At 37.9% G+C, this 25,477-nt stretch overlaps 1 protein-coding gene across 5 annotated transcripts in view; it reads left to right on the plus strand.

The window, feature by feature from the left end:
* The window catches only part of LOC128734284 (plexin-B), a 748,132-nt gene that overhangs the window by 479,550 nt on the left and 243,105 nt on the right, over positions 1–25,477 (plus strand). For all 5 annotated transcript variants that reach the window (XM_053828386.1, XM_053828387.1, XM_053828388.1 and 2 more), the window contains one exon: positions 8,053–8,593. In XM_053828386.1, coding sequence (XP_053684361.1) covers positions 8,053–8,593 — 541 coding nt within the window. The remainder of the gene's footprint in view (positions 1–8,052; positions 8,594–25,477) is intronic.

Here is a 25,477-nt window from a genome sequence, read left to right on the forward strand (position 1 = left end):
TCCATAAAGTCTTTAAACATTTTGAAAATTGCGGGTACACCGAAGACGAGTCTTGTAATCGTTCTTCGATATACTCTCGGAAAAATTTGTTCATAGTTATCTGGTTCATCTGGACCTATTTTCAATATTATTTGGTTACTGAAACTGTTCAGCGGTTTCTCAGTGCAACTTATGAATTCTGAGTCGTCAGTGTCTGCCGAGTGCACGGTAGCATCATCAGACGACACGTCCTCATTTTCGTTAATATTAAGTTCGTTTCGAACTCGAGAGAGGCCATCGGCAACAATATTTTGTTTGCCTGGCCGATAGCGAATTTCATAATCGAATTCACTAAGGGAAAGACGCCAGTGGACCAATCTGTTATTGGTGTCTTTTAAATTGAGACCATACGTCAAAGGTTTATGGTCTGTGTATAGAACAAATTTCCTTCCGTAGAGATATGGGCGGAAATATTTGCAGGCCCATACTACTGCTAATAACTCCTTTTCGATTGCGGAGTATTTCTCTTCACTTTTGTTCAATGTTCTAGAAGCGAAGGCTATTGGCTTATCGCTTCCTATACAGCCTTGTGATAATACAGCGCCAATTGCAAAATTTGAGGCGTCTGTAGTTAGAATAAATTGTTTGCTGAAGTCGGGATACTGTAGAATGTTACTCCCAGTTAGAATGTTTCGGCACTTTTCAAAAGCATCTACAAATTCTTTACAATGGGAAATTTCCTCTCCTTTTCTTAATGCATTTGTCAAAGGTTTTGCTATCTTAGCAAAATCTTTTATAAATTTCCTGTAGTATCCGAGGATTCCAAGGAATCCGCGTAATTCTTTTTCATTTACAGGGATAGGCCAGTTTTCAATGATTGCAATTTTGTCCGGATTAGGCTTAACGCCCTCTGGAGTGACAATATGGCCTAAGAAAGCGACTTCCCTTTGCAAGAATTCGCTCTTGTCCAATTGTACTTTCAAATTGTGCTCTTGCAAAGTCCGGAAAATTTTTGCAAGATTATCAACATGCTCTGTAAGGCTAGTTGAAAAAACAATGATGTCATCCATGTATACCAAGCAGATGACACCAATGTGTTCACGAAGAACGTTGTCCATCACACGTTGAAACGTTGACGGTGCATTCTTCAACCCGAAAGGCATTCTAAGGAACTCATAGTGTCCATTTTCGACACTAAAAGCTGTTTTTTGAATGTCCCTTTCGTCTACCTCGACCTGGTGAAATCCAGATGCGAGATCTAAAGTCGTGAAGTACATGCATCGTCCTAATTTATCCAAAATATCTGTGATATTTGGTATAGGATAACGATCATCGATCGTTTTTTCATTTAATTTGCGGTAGTCGATGACTAACCGCCATTTCTTTTTGCCGGAAGCATCCATTTTTTTTGGAACTATCCAAACAGGGGAAGTCCATGGACTGCTTGAAGGCCGAATAATTCTTTGATCCAAAAGCTTAGAGATTTGCTGTTTAATTTCATCTCTATGGCAAAATGGATATCTATACGATTTAACATGTATAGGCATCTCATCTTTTGTTCTGATGCTGTGTTTAATAGCGCTTGTGAACGAGAGTTGTGTGCCCTCGATGAAAAAGATATCTTCGTACCGAGAAATAAGGTTTAATAATTTTTTCCTTTCATCATCATTGAGATGGTCGGTTCTAATTTGTTTTCGCAGAGATTCTTTCATACGTGGCTCATTCCTGTTTCAAAGTTGTTTATTTCGAGTTTCAAAAGGCTAGTGTTCAACTCAACCTTGCGGGATTCTAGAGAATAATTTGTGATTTTCGTAATCCCGTTTTCTGCTTTATATAATCCGGAGTGTAAAATTATATTAGGATTAATTTCTAAATCGTTTTCTACCAAAAAGTCGCCATTTACGTTCGCAGGAATATTCGCAATCTTTGACTCATGAGAATTCAAGTAGATTGACATTACATCAGGGTATTTTCGTTTCATTGTGATTCTACCCTTTGGAAATTTTAGTTCGTTCGTTGAGGTGATGATGTCTGCATTCAGGTTCTTTAAAGTTTCGTACCCTATCAGACCATCAAAAAACGAGTGGAAATCGAAAATAAGAAAAATTTGTTTTTGCGTATCAGGAATTTCTAGAAATGGGTTTAGTTCTACGAATTGGTTCACCGTATGTAATCCTTTAACATTTCGAACGGTAGTTGGGTTTGTATACCTGCAGTTTTGTAGATTCACGTGTTTCGGGGATAGATAGTTTCGGTTACTTCCAGAATCAATCAAAAATTTTAAGTCCCCTTTACTAGTAAGCACTACGATATAGGGAATAAAGTTATTCACGTCGTTGCGTGATGATGAATTACCATGTGAAAATTTAAATCATCAACCTGTTGTTGATCTGTGTTATCTGTTTTATTGTTGTCTGGTTGTTCATGCTCTGTTTCTATTGAGTGCGAATTTGAAAAGTGATCCGGTGCTTGCATTGTTTCTTGTTCACCATAATTTTGTTCATAATAATCTGGATAATGGTAATAATTGTAATCTGGTGTGTATTGTTCATAATAATTATTGTAATCGTGATAATCATGTTCTAAATGGAAATGAGGTCTGTTCATATAATTGATCTGTCTGGATCTTATGGAAGGATCCACTTCCATGGGTATTGGTTTCGGTTGAGTAGGGAATCTAGGCATGAAAGCGTTTTGTGGTGGCGGAAAGTTTTGTTGTCTAGGTGGGTTGTAAGGACGGGAATGTGGTAACATTTTGAAAGGATTTGGTCTATTCTGTTGGTAAAATTGGTTTTGCGGCGGTTTAGGGTTGACTGGTTTGAATGGGGGTTGCTGTTGTGGGAATTTGAATATTGGTGGTTGTATTGGAAATCTCAGCATGGGTGGTGGTTGTGGAAATTTTGGCGGAATAATGGGTGCTTGGACTTTGAACGGGTTTTTTACGTAGCTGTAGTTGCTCTCTTCCAAACACAATCTTAGGGCTTCCCTAAGTGTTTCTGGAGCTTGCGCACGAATAATAGGTCCTAGTGGATCCTTTAACCCAGCTACGAACACTTTCAGCCCAATTAATTGATAAAATTTTTGTTTTGCTGATTTTACCGCAGCGTTGGTTTCATTTAAATTTAACTGATTTAACATCAGTGAGATGGTGTAGGAAACTTTACCGTAATATTCTTCTACCGTTCCCATTTGTTGTAGTTTAAAGAGATCCCTAGTCAGAGAGACTTCGTTTTTCTTATCGTTATAGTGCGTAATAAGATTTACTTTTATATCTCGCCAGACGAGATCTGTACCGTATAACTCCAGTACAGTATCTGCGTCTCCAATGATTTTGGATCTAATTGATTGAATCCACACGTTGTACATAGGAGTTCCCCGAGCCGTTTCGATAATTGGCATAATGTTATCTATGGCTCTCAAAAATTGATGCAGTTTAATAGGATTGCCGTCGAAACATGGCAAATCCCTGATGATATTGGGAGTTTGTAAGCTTTTCAAAACACTATCAGCTTCATTATTACCTCTTCGAGAAGTTGCTTCTTGAACGGTTCTAACAGCCTCTTGCAGTTCTCTTTCGAGAGCAGAAATTCTCGCTTCATTCTGCTGGGCGATTTGCGCGGCTGCTCCCGCTTCGGCTTGTGCAGCCTCTACGGCATGCGCTGCCCCCTGAGCCTCTAGGGCTATCCTAGCTAATTGATCCTCACGTTCTTGCAATAATAGTTGCATATCCGCATAAGATATTTGGTTGGTCATATTGATTATCACTATTATTCACAGTCACACTACACAACTTAAACTTATCTCTTATTCTAGCACTTACCTTACCAAATCACTAATATTTTCTTGACAAATCCACGATATTCGTTCGTTTCAAATATTTTCTTCACAAATCCACGATATTCGTTCGTTTCAAATATTTTCTTCACAAATCCACGATATTCGTTCGTGTTACAATTTACTAGGTTCCTACGGATTTCAAATACTTTTCTACACAAATTCGCGATATTCGTTCGCGAACGCACCTTAGCGGAAGATAAAACTATTCGAGATCCGCGCCGACTGCGCCAGTTAAGAGTTGGGGTACATACGAGGAGTTTTTAAAAAAAGGAAACTAAGTACTGCCCGCTACAGTGGTCGTCAATGGAATGGTTTTATTGGAATCGTTTATGGTACTCACTGCCCTGGTCTGTTGCCTAAAATATTCTAAGCCTGCAAGACCTGGCGATGTCACGTTGCATGCACTGATGTTGATATTCGATGCCTTCGATCGTCCGGTGTTGCTGGGTATCAAAACTGCTGACTGTTTTCCTGTACAGGTGATTGATCGCTGAGTTAGAGTTGGTTGGTTGTCGTTCGGTGCGTGTACTTTGGATCCATCGTTAACTTATATATATATATATATATATATATATATATATATATATATATATATATATATATATATATATATATATATATATATATATATATATATGACACCCCTTTTACTCAACAGTTGCTGAGTCTCAATAAGCGAAGCAAGCTTGCCGGTCTTGCGACAGGACATTATCCGAGTAAATATCATCTTCGGAATCCCAGTTTCGTACTTATCGTAGGCGTCGCCGATCAGGGTGCTAGGTTCATAAACCTAGTCATCCCTGATTGGCAGATGTCTCGCTCCAACTACCAGCCTGTCACTTCCTCAATAAGTGATAGGTAAGCTTGAAGCGTATAGTAAAATAACAAAACGGGGCATACCACAATAGTTCAAAATAATGGATGCAGTGGTAAGAGTACCCAACAGAGGCGAAGAGAACATCGTGCTTGGTTTTGTGCGGCGATATGTTTCTGGATTCACGGACGTTTATTGCCTCAAGACACTGTATTGCTCGCTTATCCGAAGCATTTTGGAGTATGCACCCCCTGTTTGAGCTCCTTCCCAAATAACGCAATCTCTTACGATTGAGCGTATCCAGAAGAAATTTTTGCAATTCGCCTTGCGTCAGCTGCCTTGGAATGACCCAGTTAATCTTCCAAGTTATCCAGAACGTTGTCAGTTGATTAACCTGGAGATACTCTCAGTCAGGCGAGTCAAACAGCAGCGGCTGTTTGTCTTTGATTTCATTTTGTGTTCAGTGTTAGAATAAGAGATTTAAATTGGCAATAGGTTAGTAATCTGTACGACGTAGTCGGAGTTGGTACATAAAATAAAATAAAAATAAAAATAAGGTTCTAGGGGGCGAATATAATACATTTACTTTATTGCTTCAAAAAGGCGTAAAATATATGTTTGTTGTTTGATCATATAGCCCTGTAAAATGTTTTTCAGTTCGCTAACAAACATGAGTTCTTACCTTCCTTGTTTATTGTTGCTAGGAGACTAATATTCCCTTAATTAATTTAACTAATCATGCGGGAAACTGAAATGCTGGCAACACTATTAAGAAAAACTTTGCTATATATTGAAATGCTTTCCCGCATGGCAAAATCCTTTTAAATTGCATAGAGAATCACTGCTTCAAAAAAAAGTTATTTTGCTTTTTGTTTTACATAAAAAAATGGAGGATTGCTTGCTTTAAAACGCTGTATCTCGGGATCGGCAAAGAACACCTTGGGCGATGAGTGATTCTTATGTAAAAAATCTGCGAAACACGATGAAGTTGAAATTTTAGATAGAACTGTCTTCATTGAAAGAAAAATGTAAATTTAGTTTTCAAATTGAGTTTAAAAATATTGGGTACCGTCAAACGGGGTAACTTGCAACAGCGGGGTAACATGCAACAACGCCATATCGGTTCAATTTACTGTACTTTTTGATCTGTTACTTCAATTTTCAATCTATATCAGTCACTGAATCTTGTTGTTAACAGTTCAAAGAAGCCTTAGATACTGTTACGTTGATTTTCTGCTGTTTTAGTGATTTTTAAAAAATCCCACAAGATGGTCTCAAATTCATCATCAATTTTTCGTCAGTAAAACGCTTGTGTCGCCCACAGGCACTTTAAATAAAAGAAGCCTAACATACATTTTTTATAGTAAAATGAACAATAAGGAAACAAAATAATTGATTTATGATGACTAGTTTTGTTTATCTTAGTTGTTACCACGTTATTCGTAAAAAAATTACTTAAACGGGGTAACTTGCAACAGCTGGTAAATATAAAAAGCTGTGTTCCGTTACCTTCAAGAGGCACGTTATCATTTAATTTTGCATCAAACAATACTAAAGCACACCTAATGTGTGTAAGATACTTACGGTAAGTCGGAAATATGCCAGTTTTTGTCTGGATATACTAAAAATGGCCAAAGAAGAGGCCAAAACGAAAATAACCTCACTGAGAGAATCGACCAGCAATATGAAAGTGTCTAATTACGATCACTCGTAACGTAATGAACATCCATATATTACGTAATCGAGATATCGATGATTTTTAACTCTCCCGCTCCACTTCATGATGCGGTTTTGCATAGTGGATATACGACGTGTAATGCGCTGTTACACAACTCCCGCTTCCCTAAGTGCGTTACGTAATATGTGAATGATCCTTAAAGAATGCAGCTCTATCGGATCCAGACAAGGAATACCAATTGCATGAATAATATAAAAAGTTATTTCTGTAATTTCCGTTACGGGGCTCATACATTTTTTTCACCAACATGACATAGGACATTTATGCGTATATTCATAGCAAAAGCATTAAAAATCGCAAGTCGGATTATCATTTGCATATTCAAGTCAAAAGAAACTCATTCAAATCTTTAAATTCGTTCAATTTCCAAAAAATATTGCTTGTTGCAAGTTACCCCGTTTAAGGGGTTACTAGTAACAAATTAGTTAAAAAATTCTACAACAGCGAATATTGATCGCATATTTTTTCTCAATATGTGAAATTGTTCTATGGTAGACCTAATAACTTTGTATCAATTAAATGTCCTCAAATGTACTACAGATAAGTTTTCACTTGCACTCATAGTTGAGAACTGTTGCAAGTTACCCCGTTTGACGGTACCACTGGTGGTCAAAAATAAAATCTCTTTCGAATTCTTTGGGTAATTTCTTTCGAAAATGTGAAAATAGTGTTTTTCTAAATCTAACATTTCCGGAGATATAAGCAAAAGAAAATATTAAGAGGTTTTGACAAAAACGGTTATTTTCGATAAAAATGGAGGTGTTCCCATTAATCGAGGGAATGTGCGGTCGGCATCAAATTTTGAATTTTTACTTCTTGACCGAAAACGAACAATATGGCAAACTTTGGTTCATATCCGTGAAGGTCGATTACACGGGTGACGGTCATTTGACGTGGAATGTCCTGTATGATGACACTCGTGCGTTCAGTTCTTGAATATTGCTCGGTAGTTTGGAATCCTCATTACCTCAATGGAGTACACAGGATCGAAGCTGTCCAACGAAGATTTGTTCGATATGCTCTTCGACGGTTACCCTAGAATAATCCACGCCAGCTGCCAAGTTACGAAACTCGTGCACAGCTTATAGAACTTGACTCACTGCAAGTGAGGCGAGTGCTTTCCCGTGCCATGCTGATTGCAGATCTGCTAACCAATCACATCGATTGCCCTTCGCTTCTCGGCGAATTAAATATCAACGTCCGCACTCGAGCTCTTCGCGATAGTGCCTTCTTCAGATTGCTTGTTCGACGTACTAAATACGAAACCCACGATGCTGTCATCGGTCTGCAGCGAACCTTTAATAGTGTTTCTTCTGGATTCGACTACTACATTCCATGTTCTAGAATTAAAGTAAATATTTTAAGAATACTTAAGCATCATTAGAACCATCTGGGTCTGTTGATTGGTAACAAATAAACAATAAACAATAAACAATGATGGATATATAGTGAATTTAGAATCAAATTTTAAGAATTTTATACCCGAAAGGCTTTCTGATTCACTTACTTCGACGTCGCACCTCCTAGCTTAGCTACTCATTTTCGAGCATTACTAGGTATTGCTACGAGGAGGCGCTAGGTAGGGACTTGGGATGGTCAGTTGTAGTTGTAGTCGACAATCGTCGCCCCAAAAGATATTTTTTAAATGACACAATCTTAATGTTTTTTTGTTTTATGCTTACAGGGTTAACGTGGCTTCGCTGCTTATGATTGTATTTATGAATAAAATGGACTATGCCACAGATGTTTTGAAATCATTATTACTGCGATTGATCGATAAGTCAGTGGTATCAAAACATCCGCAACTAATGCTTCGACGAACTGAGAGTGTCGTGGAAAAGATGTTGACTAATTACATGGCTATATGTATGTATGAATACCTGAAGGATTATAGTGGCAACTCTCTTTTCTTGCTTTATAAAGCTATCAAACATCAGATTGAAAAAGGATTGGTAGACGCAATTACACACGATGCACGCTATTCACTGAGCGAAGAACGCTTGCTACGTGAACAGATTAATCATAACGTTGTAACACTTCATATTATCCAAGATGACTTGGATGAAAAAATACAATGCAAAGTTTTAGACTGTGACACGATCACACAAGTTAAATCAAAAATATTAGATGCATTGTTTAAAAACACTCCTTTCTCAATGCGTCCGTCTGTTCATGAATTAGAATTGGAGTGGCGCCATGGCCGCGGTGGACATCTAACACTACAGGTAATAAACCGATACAACACAGATTAACAGACATAACACATAATCTATTAGACTAATCTCATGTTTTTAGTCTTGACCTTGAAATGCGGTCATACATATATATTGATATTTTTTGAAAAGATGGTTCTACAATTGATGAAGGGACGGTAGGGGAAAGAAATGATCTTTTTTTTTGACGTAGGACTACGTCTTTGTTTACTATACTGGGACTGGGTAGCACTTTGTGAAAACGAAAATAGAAGTGTAACGTTTGAATGAAAGATTTCAAATGCTAATAACTACTAAACTACTGAACGAAACTGAACAATTTATATATCGTTGAATAGATAAAATGACCAGCAATTTTATAGGGGGATAGGAGAACAATTTTAAGGAGGGCGTAGGAGGGGGGGCTCCCATACAAATGAAACACAAATTTCCTCAAAACTCGAGAACTAATCAAGCAAATAGAACCTAATTTGGCATGCTGGGGTTTCAGAAGGTAGGATTTTTTTTCTACGGTGTACCGAGACCTCTTCCCCTTTTAAGAGGGGGGACTCCCATACAAATTAAATACAAATTTTCTTAAAACTCTAGAACTAAGCAAGTAAATGGAACCAAATTTGGAATGTAGGGGTTTCAGAAGGCATGATTTTTTTTCTATGATAATTTGAGACCCCTCCCCTCGTTAGGAGGGGGAGACTCCCATACTAATAATATACAATTTTCCTCATAACTCGAGTACTAATCAAGCAAATGAAACCAATTTTGACATGTGGAGGTTTTTGGAGGTAAGAATTTTTTCTATGATGTACTGAAACCCATCCGTTTTTTAACAGGGAGGGGGGGTTCTATGGTGAATTAAAACCTTTGCTTTCGTTTAGAAGGGGAGATCTCATACAAATGAAATACAAATTTCTTCATAACTCGAGAACTAATCAACCAAATGGAACCAAATTTGGCATGTGGGGGTTTTGGTGGCATGAATTTATTTTGAACTTATTTATTTTATGATGGCTTGAGCCCCCTCACCCCTGTGGTAGGAGGACAAGGACTCTCATACAAATAAAACAGAAATTGGTCATTCATTACCATTTCAACCTTTATGATGCACACAAGTGATTTTTAAAAGAAATCTCTATGTCTCAACGTATTTTCAAAGCCATCATTGCATTAAATGAAGAATTGAATCTGAATATTTCGCTCTTCTCATTCAAACATTCACTTAAAGGAGAGGCTCTGGCATCACTGTTTGTACGTTAGGCGGCACATTGGAGCGGTCGTGCAAATATATTGAAAAATAGTTGTTTTTAACCGTTTTGATAGTGCAAGAAGTGTGCAAAATATTAATTCTGGTGCCATTTAACCCAGGAGGGTGAAAGTTTTTGCTTAGGATACTGTCCTGGTCGGAAATGGAGAAATATTGAATGCTTCGAACACCAACGCTAAGTATGAAGTAATTTGCGGTTTCGCCACTAACCAGAATGACATTAGCTGCGGATCGGTTATGTAGGAGTGAGCGGGGAGCGAAGAGTGGAGGAGAGGATACGGGAGTTTGATATTTGATGTTTTTGATATTATTCCTACTGCAAACAGCCTCAGCGAGGGCCTCAGCTAATGTCAAAAAATCTTTATATAGAGCTTTCTGACAACTTAAGCACCCACACTAGCGAACACGAAATACGCGTGTATATACATGATGTTTACCTCATTTTGGGGAACAGCTGATGCTGGAGGAACAAACCGAAAAATAGCGATTACTGGTTGTGTTTCTCCGTTTGCCACACTGCAGAGCATATATTTCAGTCAAATTTTCCATCCTGTTCCAAACTCAAGCGCATATTTTGAAAATTTGCGCCAGCAGAAGACGAAATTCATTCTGTACCTTGGTGACAAAGGAATGCATCTCTTTTGTTTACTGTTGTTGTTTGCCTCATTTTCAAGCACCAATACACACATAACTGGAAAGCTCTATGTATGCGTGGTGGAATACTTCATACTCTTTTTATATTTGGGGGGTAATCAATAGTGTAACTATTACTGTACGGCAATGGCTGTAATTTACCGTTTGCATGAAGCTACATGCAAACATGCAGTGTTTTTTGGATGGATATCTAGCCAATTGAATCAAAATAATATATTTACAATTACAGTACATAATCATTTAACTATAATTTTCAATTCGTTGCGCTATTGGGAATATTTAGAAAACATATTTTTCGCTATTGCCATACAGTTCATTATTCGCTTATTACAGATGAAGTAATTGTGCGTATGTGCACCCTCTGTGGCCAACGAGGGTTCTTGTTCAACTCGCTTCTCCTATGTGATCTTGTTTGTATGTGTCGTGTCCATTCGTTGAATAGAATTTGACAAACCAGGGATGGCAGTTGTGTAGTTTCAGTCGCGTTTTGTAGTTTCTGCGGAATCGATGTCAGTTTTTGCGCTTAAATTAAATATTAATCGTTGCCATTGTCTGTACCAAAATTGAACCGGAGCAGTAAAATTATGACTTTTAATTGACATTGAGTACCGCGTATTAGTATTTCCAGTCCAACTCAACTGTGTAAAATGACACTTTTTTTTTCTTACAATAGACAAGTACCTAAAGACCGCGCGAGAGTTTTCGTGGATTCGTGTCATGTATCGGGATAGAGTGGCAATGTGCCTGATGGTTTGAACGGTTTAATAGATTAGCAAGAACAGCCTATACCTTAAGTTTACAGCTAAATCGCTGAATTATTACGCGTGATTCTCGGATTTGTCATGAACTGATACGTCTGTCGTTAGGTACGCGATGTAGAATACAAATTAATTTCTATAATATAGTTATAGAGTGTCGGTGGTCCGACGGCTTTTGTAGTTTATATCGCCATGGTTCAAAAAATAGTGGTTTTCGAAGAACTGACCAAAGTTTGCCCTTTGACCAGCCGGATGCTTCGTATATATTAAAGGTGTTTCGATATCAGGCAATTTTTAACCAATCGAATGAATTGAAAGTGCCGTACGCATGTTCGAAAGATAATGATCGCACCACCTACCTCGGTGGATCCAGATCAAATCCTTTTCACTAACACAAACTCCTTCCTGTGACACTTGTGGATGATGCGGAGGATTCCTCGGTCTCTAGTAGCAACTAGTTCCCGACTAATATTCCTTCCCTTCCTTAATTGACCTGCATGGACGTGGCCAGCTTTGCTATTGATCACTAGAAAGACTTGGATCACCAGAAGTTGTACACTGAGAATGCCTTGCTATTCCTGAGTATCGTTTTGATGGTTCTTTGTGCAATTTCAGCTGATCTAGACCAATCGCGGGCAACACACGGGCGGTCAAACTATGCTATGCTGCTATGCTATGCTTCTCTTTCAAACATTCACTTAAACAATGGCAAACACAGATTCTTATAAACATACATATGCCAGAAATGCAGTTTACATTAGTCTTTGATCTGATGATCTGATATAGTCCTACGTCACCCTTTCGTACAACCCTTAGGGCTGTATATCTTGTAGTTTTTGGTGAAGGAGGGAGAAGAGCGGAAAGGTGAGGAGGGGGGGGGGGTGGTATATTGGTAGCTACGCTTAACAAGTAGTCGTTTTGACTCATACCTTTTGTCCAATGTTGGAAGGTGCCCACTTATGCACCTAACCAAGCTATAATTTGAAATTATAACCGGATTCGAACCGACAACACCCGCCAGGACATGTGGTTCGCTGGTACTTGTGCCTTGTCCAGCGCCTCTATGGTTCACATGTACAAGTACCAGCAAACCACATGCCCTGGTGGGTGTTGTGGGTTTGAATCCTGTTATAATCTCAGATTATAGCTTGGTTCGGCTCATGCACCTTCCAGCATTGGATAAAAGTAGGAGTCAAAACGACTACTTGTTAAGCGTAGCTACCAATATCCCCCCCCCCCCTCCTCACCTTTCCGCTCTTCCCCCTCCTTCACCAACAAAAAATTTTCATTTCTTTCCCCTACCGTCCCTTCATCAATTGTAGAACCATCGTTTCAAAAAATATCAACATAATCTATTGTTTGAGTTAGTCACCGTTCACTCGTCCGCGGAAAACACAATATTTGTGTATATTTCACCGAAAAAATCAAGAAACTCAAATTATAACACAGAATCGCTAGCAAAAACTATGACTTCAAATTTCGACACAAGCTGAAACTAAACAGTAGTCAAACAATGCCAGTGTTTTTGCTATATTCAAGGTTATAATCATTGCGTATTTATACTGCCGTCTTCGCATAACAGTTCTATTCCTATAGAAACTGGGACTGTTATGTGAATAGCGGCAATGTACACGAAATACATCGTATACCGTCTGCCGAGGTGACATTGGGCCAAAAAAGCATAGGTTTTTGTTCTTTAGCTTGTTATTTTTCTGTTGGGAAAGAATAAATGCTTAATGTGAGAAATGTAGATTCAGGCAAACTGAAAATTCTTGATATTAGGCCAAAAATATAGACTTAGCGAAGGTGAGAGTCGAACTCACAGCTCTCAATCTCTAGTTGAGCGTGTTGTTTAACCAATTACACCACTAAGCCGTCTATACTCTGTGGTCTTATATCAAGGTTTTGTTATGACGCATGCCTGATTCTATCATTCATTCGCACATTTATCCAGCGCGAATATATTTTGTTGACTGTATTTGTTGCAACCGCACAGATTGATAGACATATAGCTATTTGGTTTGTGCTTAGCAATCATCATTTTAGCTTGTTATACACACAATTTAGTGATTACGTTGATTCAAATCTTGTCAATATATACTTCAATGTTTAATTAACAACTGCCAAAAAGATAGTTTAGTTACAATGAACATTGATAATATTAAAATTACATGAACTTTGGCACAATCTCACCCCTTCTAGGGGATGACATTGTGCCAAAACCATAAAGTTAAGCTAAATACCCAATAAATAAACAGTAACGTATCTATGAACAATACACATGTAGAACAATATGAACTAGTCCGTATGGGGCCGTATGTGGGCTACTAGAAGTCGGGGGACGACCAAAAACAACGCACCTTACAAATTATAATAAAACGTATGGACGAAAACTACCCGGGGGGTCTACAACAACCAATAATTAGTACGCAGTTTATAGACAGTTATTTAATGTGTAGTAGCGTCTCCAAGCTTTAGAAAGGGGAAATGGAAGGGGTGTAAAATCTCAGAAGACTTATCTATTTGATCATTCAACATAGTTAATTATTTACTTCGTTCGATATATTGCAGCCAGAGTACACGCAATCAGCCTCACCTTTAAAACCGACAATATATATAAGGTAAAGCATATTTGGCTCATATTAACCTATTTTCTCCCAGCGTTGCGAAAACGCAAATCACTTTCATTCGTTTCTAGAGAAAGCCCGGTTGAAGATATCAACCTGGACCCTGAGAAACAAAGAAAGATTGGAAAAAAATGTAATTGATCTGTTTTTGCTCAGTCAGGTCAGATGTTACATGTAACATAATTAAAGCTGTGGCAAAACAACAGGTTTTGCTATTTTTCAGACAGTTAAGGAAAAATGCTCATAAAACTCGATTTTACCTCTATTAACGCCTGACCTATCGATCAGTGTTAGTAAGAATCGGTTGCTTGCCAAAAAAACTTTGTTTCATAATTTTGATTATTTTTGTAATTTTGAGATAGATTTGAAGCTTTGCGTAGCGAAAACACAACGCTGGGAAGTAACGATATTCAAAATTTGCAACGGGAACGTTTGTTTTCGTTCGTTCGCTGCGGTGTTTGATTTGATGTCGTTGCTTTTTAGTAAACAAATGAATGTAAATCTTATCTTTCGTTTATTTAAAATATCCCGGAAACATTATAAAAGTTTACATAAAGCCATTACACTGATGGCTGATGGAGAAGCCGTTGTGATAAGAACGTAATAAAATTGTTAAGGTACCTTTGCCTCCGGAATATCTGGAGGAATTGAGTGATGGCAACGACAGTTTCATAGACCCAAATTTAATGATACAACCTTTCCGGAACGCGTTGGTAGGCATTTAATCATCTGCGATGACATGCATTTAGCATTCAAACTGCATACTATGCGTCTAGTGCAAAGATGGTCTCCAACCCAAATGTTTCGATATCTATCATAAAACATAGCATGTAATACTCTAAGTCGTTCCTTTAATCTTTATTAATACTCAAAATCACAAAAAAAAATCCCAAATTTCAAAGTTTTTGTGCCCCCGCCCTTCAAAATTGGGTCTAAAAATCGGGAGGCAAAAAAAATTGTTAAACTTGAGTAAAAATTGTTTGTATAAAATCAATTATCTGTGGGTTTTACAGCCTAAAGAACTTAAAAAAAGAGTGTACGGAGTGTTAACGCTTCTAGCAAGAAACAAAAATGGATGTACAAATAATGTAGCTTCTGAAAACCGGCAAAAATTTTTTTTTCCGATTTGACTTTATTTTGGAAGTTTTTTGCATAGAAAATAACAACGTATATATCAAAATCAAGAATAAATTCGGGTTTCACGATTAAACTTCAAGCAAAAATTCTTAACCCTCTCTGTCCCAGGGGTGTTTTGGTGGTTTACAGTTTTTGATCATGTAAAAAAGCTATTAATTAACAATTTGTCAAACGCAACTATACACCTTGTAAAACAATGTTTTTACTACGTTACAAAATCAAAATATCCATATTTGAATGCCTTAAAAATTTTATCGGTCGATTTTAGTATCGGAAGTCATGGAGCACCTGTGCTACCATGGGACAGAGAGGGTTAAAAATCTTAATTTTTTTTGCGTGATTAAAAAAATCTCTATGTTTTTTTTCGCCCCCCCCCCCTTCAGTTGCAAGGAGGGAGAAGAGCGGAAAGGTGAGGAGGGGGGGGTGGTATATTGGTAGCTACGCTTAACAAGTAGTCGTTTTGACTCATACCTTTTGTCCAATGTTGGAAGGTGCCCACTTATGCACCTAACCAAGCTATAATTTGAAATTATAACCGGATTCGAACCGACAACACCCGCCAGGACATGTGGTTCGCTGGTACTTGTGCCTTGTCCAGCGCCTCTATGGTTCACATGTACAAGTACCAGCAAACCACATGCCCTGGTGGGTGTTGTGGGTTTGAATCCTGTTATAATCTCAGATTATAGCTTGGTTCGGCTCATGCACCTTCCAGCATTGGATAAAAGTAGGAGTCAAAACGACTACTTGTTAAGCGTAGCTACCAATATCCCCCCCCCCTCCTCACCTTTCCGCTCTTCCCCCTCCTTCACCAACAAAAAATTTTCATTTCTTTCCCCTACCGTCCCTTCATCAATTGTAGAACCATCGTTTCAAAAAATATCAACATAATCTATTGTTTGAGTTCTTCTAGCATTGGAAGGACAAAAACTTTAAAAAATATTTGTAATGGCCTTATTTAGCAGACTTACGATCCTGTTTGCTCTTTAAAAGATAATGCAATCTAAATTGTCAAAATGTTGTGTTCCCTAGTAAACAATGCAAGTGTATTGATGTACACTGACGTATTTTTGTTGTGTATGCAAATTTCACACTCCGGACCGATCGTTATCGTTCGGCACAATCTCACCTCGGGGAGCTCGGAAAGTGCAAAATTTAGATAAAAATATATTTTCGTAATCAAAAGCCGTCCAATGCTTTATCTACTTTATCGAATACTTTATCAATCTTCAGAATAGCAGGTTGATGCGATTTCTTGTTTGGGTTTGTTTATATGAGACATTTAAAAAAACGTTGATATTTTTTCCGGATTTTTATCCCTAAAGTTTGAAATCCTTTTTAAGCCAAACTGTTCGCCAATATTATTGGTACTTCATTTCACGTTATGAATAAATATGTTATGTTTCAAATCATCTTGAATTTGAGCCATCAGTTTGCATGGATATAATCTATTTTAATAAACAAACATTGTTGGTTTTTGGCACAATGTATCCCCGTGGCCCAATGTCATCCCGGATGGCGGTACGTAGCATAGCAAGCGCTACGTATATACCCCTATTCCTTTTGTGTCTACTATTTAATATATGTAAACTTTACAGATACGTGTATTTCGGGAACAAGTTATAACCTTCTTCAGTGTATGTCAAGTTTTGGACTGCGACGAGCATACCAATTAGGATAGCTTTTATGCCTCATTTGGGTAAAAATTTTGTAGCATAGTGAGGTACCGTGAATTCAGGTGAAATTGATCACTTTTTCGAGTAGTTTTTAAATTTCTTTGAATAGAAACATTAAATATGTTGATGATGAAGAAGATGATTTAATTTTGAAATAACTACTGTAGTTCTGGCCATAGACAGTGTCATGTACATCTTATATAAATAGTTTTATTTTAGATACAACTCAATGTAATCGTGAAATTGAAATATCACATTGGTGGGTGAAATTGACCACGTTGAAATCATGACAATAATCCATATAAAACCAGTTTTATGAGAAGGTGAACCAAACTCGGAAGGGCTACACACCGAAACCTGACATGTGTAGGGACGAGGGAGGGAATCTAATTACAAACGAGCGCGAGGTGGTCGACAGGTGGAAGCAGTTCTTCGATGAACACCTCAATGGCGAAGTCGCAGAAGGAGGCGGAACGGAAATTAACCTAGGAGCGCCCATGGAAGATAGTGATGTCCTAGCACCTGATCTCCAAGAAGTCAAACGAGAAATCAGGTTGCTGAAGACCAATAAAGCCGCTGGGAAGGACCGCCTACCGGCAGAGCTTTATAAACATGGCGGGGAAACGCTAGCAAAGGCTCTACACTGGGTTATTTCGAGGATTTGGGAGGAGGAAAAGTTACCGGAGGAATGGATGGAAGGAGTGGTTTGTCCCATCTACAAAAAGGGTGATCGGCTAGACTGCTGCAACTATCGCGGTATTACGCTGATAAATGCCGCCTACAAGGTACTCTCCCAGATCCTGTTACGCCGGCTGTCACCGATAGCACAAGGTTTCGTAGGGAATTATCAGGCGGGTTTCATGGGGGCTCGCGCAACTACGGACCAAATTTTTACTATCCGACAGATCTTGCAGAAATGTCGGGAGTACAACGTGCCCACGCATCACATCTTTATTGATTTCAAAGCAGCATACGATACAGTCGATCGAGACAAGCTATGGCAGATAATGCACGAATACGGTTTTCCGGACAAACTGACGCGACTGATCAGAGCTACATTGGATCGAGTGATGTGTTTTGTACGCATCTCTGGGACACTCTCGAGTCCCTTCGAGACGCGACGAGGGTTGAGACAAGGTGACGGTCTATCCTGCATGCTGTTCAACATCGCTCTTGAGGGGGTGATCCGACGAGCGGGCATCGAAACGAGAGGCACGATTTTTACCAAGAGCAGCCAACTTCTAGGCTTTGCAGATGACTTCGATATCATTGCCAGGAACTTTGCGACGGCGGAGGCAATCTACGCCAGACTGAAAGCGGAGTCTAGGAGAATTGGGCTAAAAATAAATGCGTCGAAGACCAAATACATGAAAGGAAGAGGCTCAAAGGAAACAAATGTGCGCCTCCCACGGACGGTAACCGTTGACGGCGACGAACTAGAAGTGGTAGAAGAGTTCGTGTATTTGGGATCGCTGGTGACCGCGGACAACAACACTAGTAAGGAGATCCAGCGGCGCATCCAAGCGGGAAATCGGGCCTACTTTGCCCTTCGTAAAACGCTACGATCAGGAAGCATACGCCGCCGCACGAAGCTAACAATGTACAAAACCATTAATAGACCGGTAGTTCTTTATGGACTTGAAGCCGTGACGCTGCTTACGGAAGACATACGCGCCCTTGCCGTGTTTGAGCGGAAAGTGCTGCGGACGATATTTGGCGGAGTACAAACTGAAAGCGGAGAGTGGCGGAGGCGTATGAATCACGAGCTACAGGCACTGCTTGGGGAGACTCCCATCGTACATCTAGCGAAAGTTAGCAGGCTACGGTGGGCCGGACACGTCGTAAGGATGCCGGACGACTGTGCGGCGAAAATAGTCCTCTTCAACAACCCCACCGGCACCAGGAACAGGGGGGCCCAACGTGCACGATGGCTCGACCAGGTCGAGAGCGATTTGCGACTTCTGAGACGACTAGGAAATTGGCGACGAGTGGCCCAAGACCGAGTTGAATGGAGACGAGTGCTTGAAACAGCACGAGCCACCCCGGCTCTATGCTGCTGAAGAAGAAGAAGAATCCATATAAACCATATGCTCAGACAGCAATATACTAGCGATACTGCACGCTCCGGCGTAATCGAAATAGGTAACATAACATCCTGCATGTTGGCAGCAATGTCGCGTATAGCAACTAATCGAAAAATGAAGCAGTCATCCCTACATTAGCATGGTTGATGCGTCTGCTGAATAAACATGAACGATAAAAAGTATATTAAGTAAATTTTAGCATCGTATTCGCGTTGTTTTGTTTAAACATAGATGTCGAACTCGATTAATCGGGTGAAATTTTTTTCACCCATCTCCATTCCATTCCATCTCAAACGTACACAAGGTTTGGATTCTACCATCAGCGATTTCAACCAAAGTTGGCATAATTGTTCATTCCGACCCCACAACCAATTTCCCAAAATATTATGCTGATTGATTAATCCCCCTAGCAGTGGCGCTACTTCGTTTTTTCCAGATTTTCAAAAAATGTCATTTTTCGGGTTAATCTTTGAAACAGTTTGATGTAAAAACATGCCAATATACTTTTTCTATGTATTTATGGCCGCGCAATCGAATGATGTTATAAGTTTTTATCTAATTTATCAAAATCATACATTTTTTTGCAATTTAAAACGAAAACTGCGAATATCTCAAAACACCCCCAATTTTATTTTCAAATAAATATGCTCAAAATATTCGCCAGCAAATTCTACATAAGAATCGCTTAACTAGAAAAAACAATATTGGTAGTTTGGGAGATATGGCGTTTTGAATACCTGGGGCAAGCCTAATTCTATTTGAATTATTAGCGAAAGTATGTTTAAAAACCCGAATTAATCCACCTAGCGGTGTGACCTAGCCTTTCTACTGCCGCAATAATTATTTTTTAATTTCTCAGGAACATCTATAATTAACTTGACTATATTTTTAAATATCCGTCCCTTATTTTTCAAAATCCATATCCAAAAGAGATAATATCTGAATTTGAAAAAATAACTGATATGATGATATGATATAAGATATGAAAAACGAAAAAGAGAAATTAGACTTTTTCTTAGTTGGTGCTCTTTCAGTTAATTATTTTTGCATGAAAATCAAGACTTTAGCTTCTTTTGAATAACTTTAATGAAAAAATAGTCATTAGCTTGATCGTATCGCTTATACGTTAGATATTTTAGGAAACGATGAGATCAAATAAACAAAAACGACGCCATAAACATGCTTGAGGATGGGAAATATGATCAGTATAATTTCCGGCGCTTGTTATTTTTGCTGGTATGTGTGGATGCTTCATTTATTTATTAAAACATGAACATGATACATGACACATGGCTATTATCTTCTAAAGTGTCACTAGCGAAAACAAATCGTACAGAATTATTAGTAACCTTTTCTTGCTCTTTTTCACATAGAATTTCCAAACTCTAGCATCTATTGATTGGAAAAGCATCTATTGATGCGCAAAATATGTTTGAAATTGGTAAAATTTATTTGGGAAAATCAACTCATTAGTATTTTCAATCCTACACTCAAATTCGCAATAATTTTGAAAATTCTCCTCCAGATCCATTTCATGTAAATTGATAGGCCTTTTTCGTAATTAATCCTTCGAAGTGATACCACTGAAGAGTTTCTGTGCTAAAAGAATTTTGAAATAATAATAGGTATAGAAAACACAGTGGAATAAACCCAAACTATGCATTTTTTAGGTCCCACTTGCCCCGGTGTACCTTACTTTTCTTTGTTTTTTGCTTTGCTCATCCGATTGCGAGTAACAGCAAGTAAAGAAAATGACAATTGAAATGTTTCTCACTCTTCTTGTATTTCTATGTAAATTTTAAAATTGCAAATCGCATATACATACATGCACGCATACATACATACATACATACACGCATGCATGCATACATACACATACATAACACATACATTGAATACAATCGACCCTTGATTAATTTATTTCGATTTTATATGTTTTAACGGTTTAATATACGGCGCTTAAGCGTTAAAATTGGAATAACTTTTGAATAAATCGTCCGATTTTCAGTAACTTGGTTTCGTTTGATAGATCTCAACAGTAACTTTCAAATGATAATAAATTGTAGGATGTTTCCCTTTGAATTAATGCTTATATGTAACAAAAAGCAGTTTTTAATTCATTTTTTCCACATTTTTTATGTAACTTTCAAACCACAAGCCTATGCATCATGAAATCTTGAAGTTAAGGTTTTGAAAGACCCCCCTTTCATATGCAATCAATTTTGTTCGCATCGGTTAAGGGACCTATGAGATAATGAAGTCCCATATTTTTCGTATTTTTATACATAACTTTTGAACTAAAAGTCCGATCAGTATGAAATTAAATAGCGAACAATGGGACACCTAGACCTTTCATTTGACACTAAAATCATTAAAAACGGTCCAGCCATCTCCGAGAAATGTTGGCTCAATCAAAAGCGTTCCACACACACACACACACACACACACACACACACACACACACACACACACACACGCACACACACACACACACACACACACACACACACACACACACACACACACACACACACACACACACACACACACACACACACACACACACACACACACACACACACACACACACACACACACACACACACACACACACACACAGCAAATGCTCAGTTTTCGAAACTGAGTCGAATGGTATATGACACTCGTCCACTAGGCTTTCTTTCGATTTTCGGTTTTTCGAGTGATTCCTATACCTTTATACTATATTTTCATATAGTAGAAAGGCAAAACGTCTACCTGAAGCTTCCGGACATTTTCATGGCTAAATAATGTATTTCAATGAAAAAGATGCATTTTCAACATAGAATCAGCATAATAAATTTTGATGTTCTGGATACTTTTTATATATTTAAATAAAAGTAACAAGTTCGTACAAATTTTTAAAGTTTTGTTATTTAAGTTTGCTAGTTATTTGAGCGATATAATGCTTTGTATGCCGACTAATGTGGTATTTTACTCTCGTGATTATTCGAAAGTTCGATGTAATTTAGAAACTAGAAAATGGCTTTATTAATACTTTACTGCACTATGGGAGAAACTAGTCTAAAAATAAACGAAATTTAGAAATGATCTGCCAACTGATGAAATATAAGTGATCTGATGTAAAATTTTCCGGCGAATCTCATGGTGCCCATCTCTTTCCTAACTGCCATCGGAAAGTATCAAGTTTTGCTAATTTTCGCCTATTTTTAGCATTATTTAAACTTATTGTCATTTTTCGAGTTCAAATATCTCTGAAACAGTTTGATGTGAAGACATGCCAATATACTATTTCGATGGATTTTTGGCCGCGCAATCGAACGATGTTATCAGTTTTTATTGCATTTGTCAAAATCATACATTTTTTTGCGATTTAAAACGAAAACTGCGAATATCTCAAAACACCCCAATTTTATTTTCAAATAAATATGCTCAAAATGTTCGCCAGAAAATTCTACATAAAAATCACTTAACTAGAAAAAACAATATTGGTAGTTTGGGTGATATGGCGTTTTGAATATCTGGGGTATGTGTAATTTTAACTGAATTGTTAGCGAAAGTATGTTTAAACATGTCTACCTGAAGTTTTCGAACATTTTCATGACTAAATAATGTATTTTAATGAAAAAGATGCATTTTCAACATAGAATCTTATAAGGTACATCGGGGCAAGTGGGACCTAAAAAATGCATAGGGTTGGGTTTATTCCACTATGTTTTCTATACCTATGATTATTTCAAAATTCTTTCAGCACAGAAACTCTTCAGTGGTATCACTTCGAAGGATTAACTACAAAAAAGGCCTATCAATTTACATGAAATGAATCTGGAGGAGAATTTTCAAAATTATGGCGATAGATCCCACTTGCCCCATTTACCGGGGCAAGTAGGACCTATAATCAAATTTGATTAAAAAGCATAAAATAATACCTAAAAATAAAAAATAAGAAAACTTATCCAATTTAATTCTACTATGTGTATTTTTTTCACGACAGATACGTATTTCGTCTACGACTTGCAGGCTTCCTCAGTGTCTGTTTTCGAACAGTTCGTCTGTCGAACAGTCGAACAGTGTCTGTTCGAAAACAGACACTGAGGAAGCCTGCAAGTCGTAGGCGAAATACGTATCTGTCGTGAAAAAAATACACATAGTAGAATTAAATTGGATAAGTTTTCTTATTTTTTATTTTTAGGTTTCGTATTCTACTAAGACGCTTCAAAAACTTCAATAAAATAATAGTAAATTGTGTAAGTTAATATACAGCAATGTTAAAGCACTGCAAGAAGCAATCAAAAACAATAATTGTACGAAGGGTTCATTCAAAAATAGCGTAACTAAATTAGATCACAACGGGCGACTTTATAATTTATATAAAACACAGATCGTGAGCAATTACGCTGTAAAGCATTATTGTAATGAAATGTAGTTGAATATGTCGTTGTATCAAATTCTTGCAACACGTAATCTAGGATTAACCATTATTTAACAGCTCGAAAATACGATTATGATCTGTTTGTTCTACCATGCCCAATTCGGTAGAGCTACTCATAAGAGATAGTTACGCTATAATAACTACAACACTCTATTGTTTCAATTCCAGTTGCAGATTTGCTTAATTATATCAAATTTGCCTTTCCAAATTCAATTAACATCGTTTAGGTGTAACCAAAATCTGACCAAACTGTTTGTTCCCTCATAAGCTGTGCTAAATGGGCTTCTATTTTGGGGCCCCTTGGTTTAGTCCTTTTCGGTTTTTTTAAAAGCTTTACTGGTATAAATATTATGTAATTGAACTGAAAATGTTCGGTAGTTTATCTAAAAAATTTATTAAGACAGGAAGTTTTGTGCTGAAACACTTTATTTTTAATAAGCCCCACTTGCCCCGGGTGTTTCGAAGTGCCGACCTTATTTCGACACATTTTTTTTAATGCCGTTTGTCAAATTAAACAACTAGTTTTCGGGTATAATTTGTTAATACACTCATTATGTTTACCTACTGTCAGAAAAACATGTACTTTTACGTAAAGCCTGTAGCCAAAATATCATTTATAGAAAGGTGCGTCAAACTTACAACGCAAATTGAAAATAACGCTCAAATTTAAAGTCCAATTTTGATGTTTGGAATGCCAGTTATAAATAATCTATAATTTCAATACATGCGTTTGAGTTGTATCTTTTTTTTCTAGAAAGGTTCGGTTGGAGAAAATGAGGTTGAAGAGAGTTATGAGCTCCGTTCCCACTTGCCTCGTATTCCCACTTGCCCCGGGGTACCTTATATAAAAATGGATTTCTGTCTGTCTGTCGAGATGTTCCTTATAGAATCAAAAACTACTGAACCAATCGGCGTGAAAATTTGCATGTAGAGGTTTTTGGGGCCGGAAAAGGTTTTAGTGAGGTTGTTAGAGACCCCTCCCCCCACTAAGAGGAGGGGCTCCCATACAAATGAAACACAAATTTCTGCATAACTCGAGAACTAATCAAGCAAATAGAACAAAATTTGGCAAGTGGGTGTTTTTGGTGACAAGAATTTATTCTATGGTAAATTGAGACCCCTCCCCTCTTTAGAAGGAGAATTATGACTGCTCTCCCCTTTAAGAGGGGGGGGCTTCCATACAAATGAAATACAAATTTCCTCATAACTCGAGAACTAATCAAGCAAATGGAACCAAATTTGGCATGTGAAGGTTTTCGAGGGCAAGAATATTTTCTATGGTGAATAAGGACCCCTCTCCACTTTAAGAGGGGCGGCTCCTGTACAAATGAAAAATAAATTTCCTCATAACTCTTGAACTTATCAAGCAAATGGAACCAAATTTGGCATGTGGGTGTTTTTGGAGACAAAATTTTTTTCTATGATGAATTGGGACCCCTCCCCATTTTAGGAGGGGGGGCTCCTATACAAATGAAATACAAATTTCCTCATAACTCGAGAACTAATCAAGCAAATGGAACAAAATTTGGCATGTGAGAATTTTCGAGGGCAAGAATATTTTCTATGGTGAATTAGGACCCCTCCCCACTTTAAGAGGGGGGGCTCCTATACAAATGAAAAACAAATTTCCTCGTAACTCGAGAACTAATAAAGCAAATGGAACCAAATTTGGCATGTAGGTGTTTTTGAAGGCAAGAATTTTTTCTATGATGAATTAGGACCCCTTGCCTTTTTAGGACGGGGGCTCCCATACAAACGAAATACAAATTTCCTCATAACTCTGGAACTAATCAAGCAAATGGAACCAAATTTAGCATGTGGGTGTTTTTGTAGGCAAGAATATTTTCTATGGTGAATTAGGACCCCTCCCCACTTTAGCAGGGGGAGCTCCTATACAAATGAAATACAAATTTGCTCATAACTCGAGAATTAATCGATCAAATGGAACCAAATTTGACATGTAACTGGTTTTGGAGGCAAGAATTTTCTCTATGGTGAATTGAGACCTCTCTTCTCTTTAGAAAGCTAGTTATGACCCATCTCCCCTTTAAGAGAGTGAGCTTCCACACAAATGAAATGCAAATTTCCTCTTATCTCGAGAACTAATCAAGCAAATGCAACCAAATTTGGCATGTGGGAGTTTTAGATGGTAGAAATTTTTTCTATGGTGAATTACGACCCCTCCCCCTTTTAAGGGGGGGCTTCCATACAAATGAAATACAAATTTCCTTATAACTTGAGTACTAATCAAGCAAATGGAACCAAAT

The sequence above is a fragment of the Sabethes cyaneus genome, chromosome 2 (assembly GCF_943734655.1).
Source record: "Sabethes cyaneus chromosome 2, idSabCyanKW18_F2, whole genome shotgun sequence".
NCBI classification, from domain to species: Eukaryota; Metazoa; Arthropoda; class Insecta; order Diptera; family Culicidae; genus Sabethes; species Sabethes cyaneus.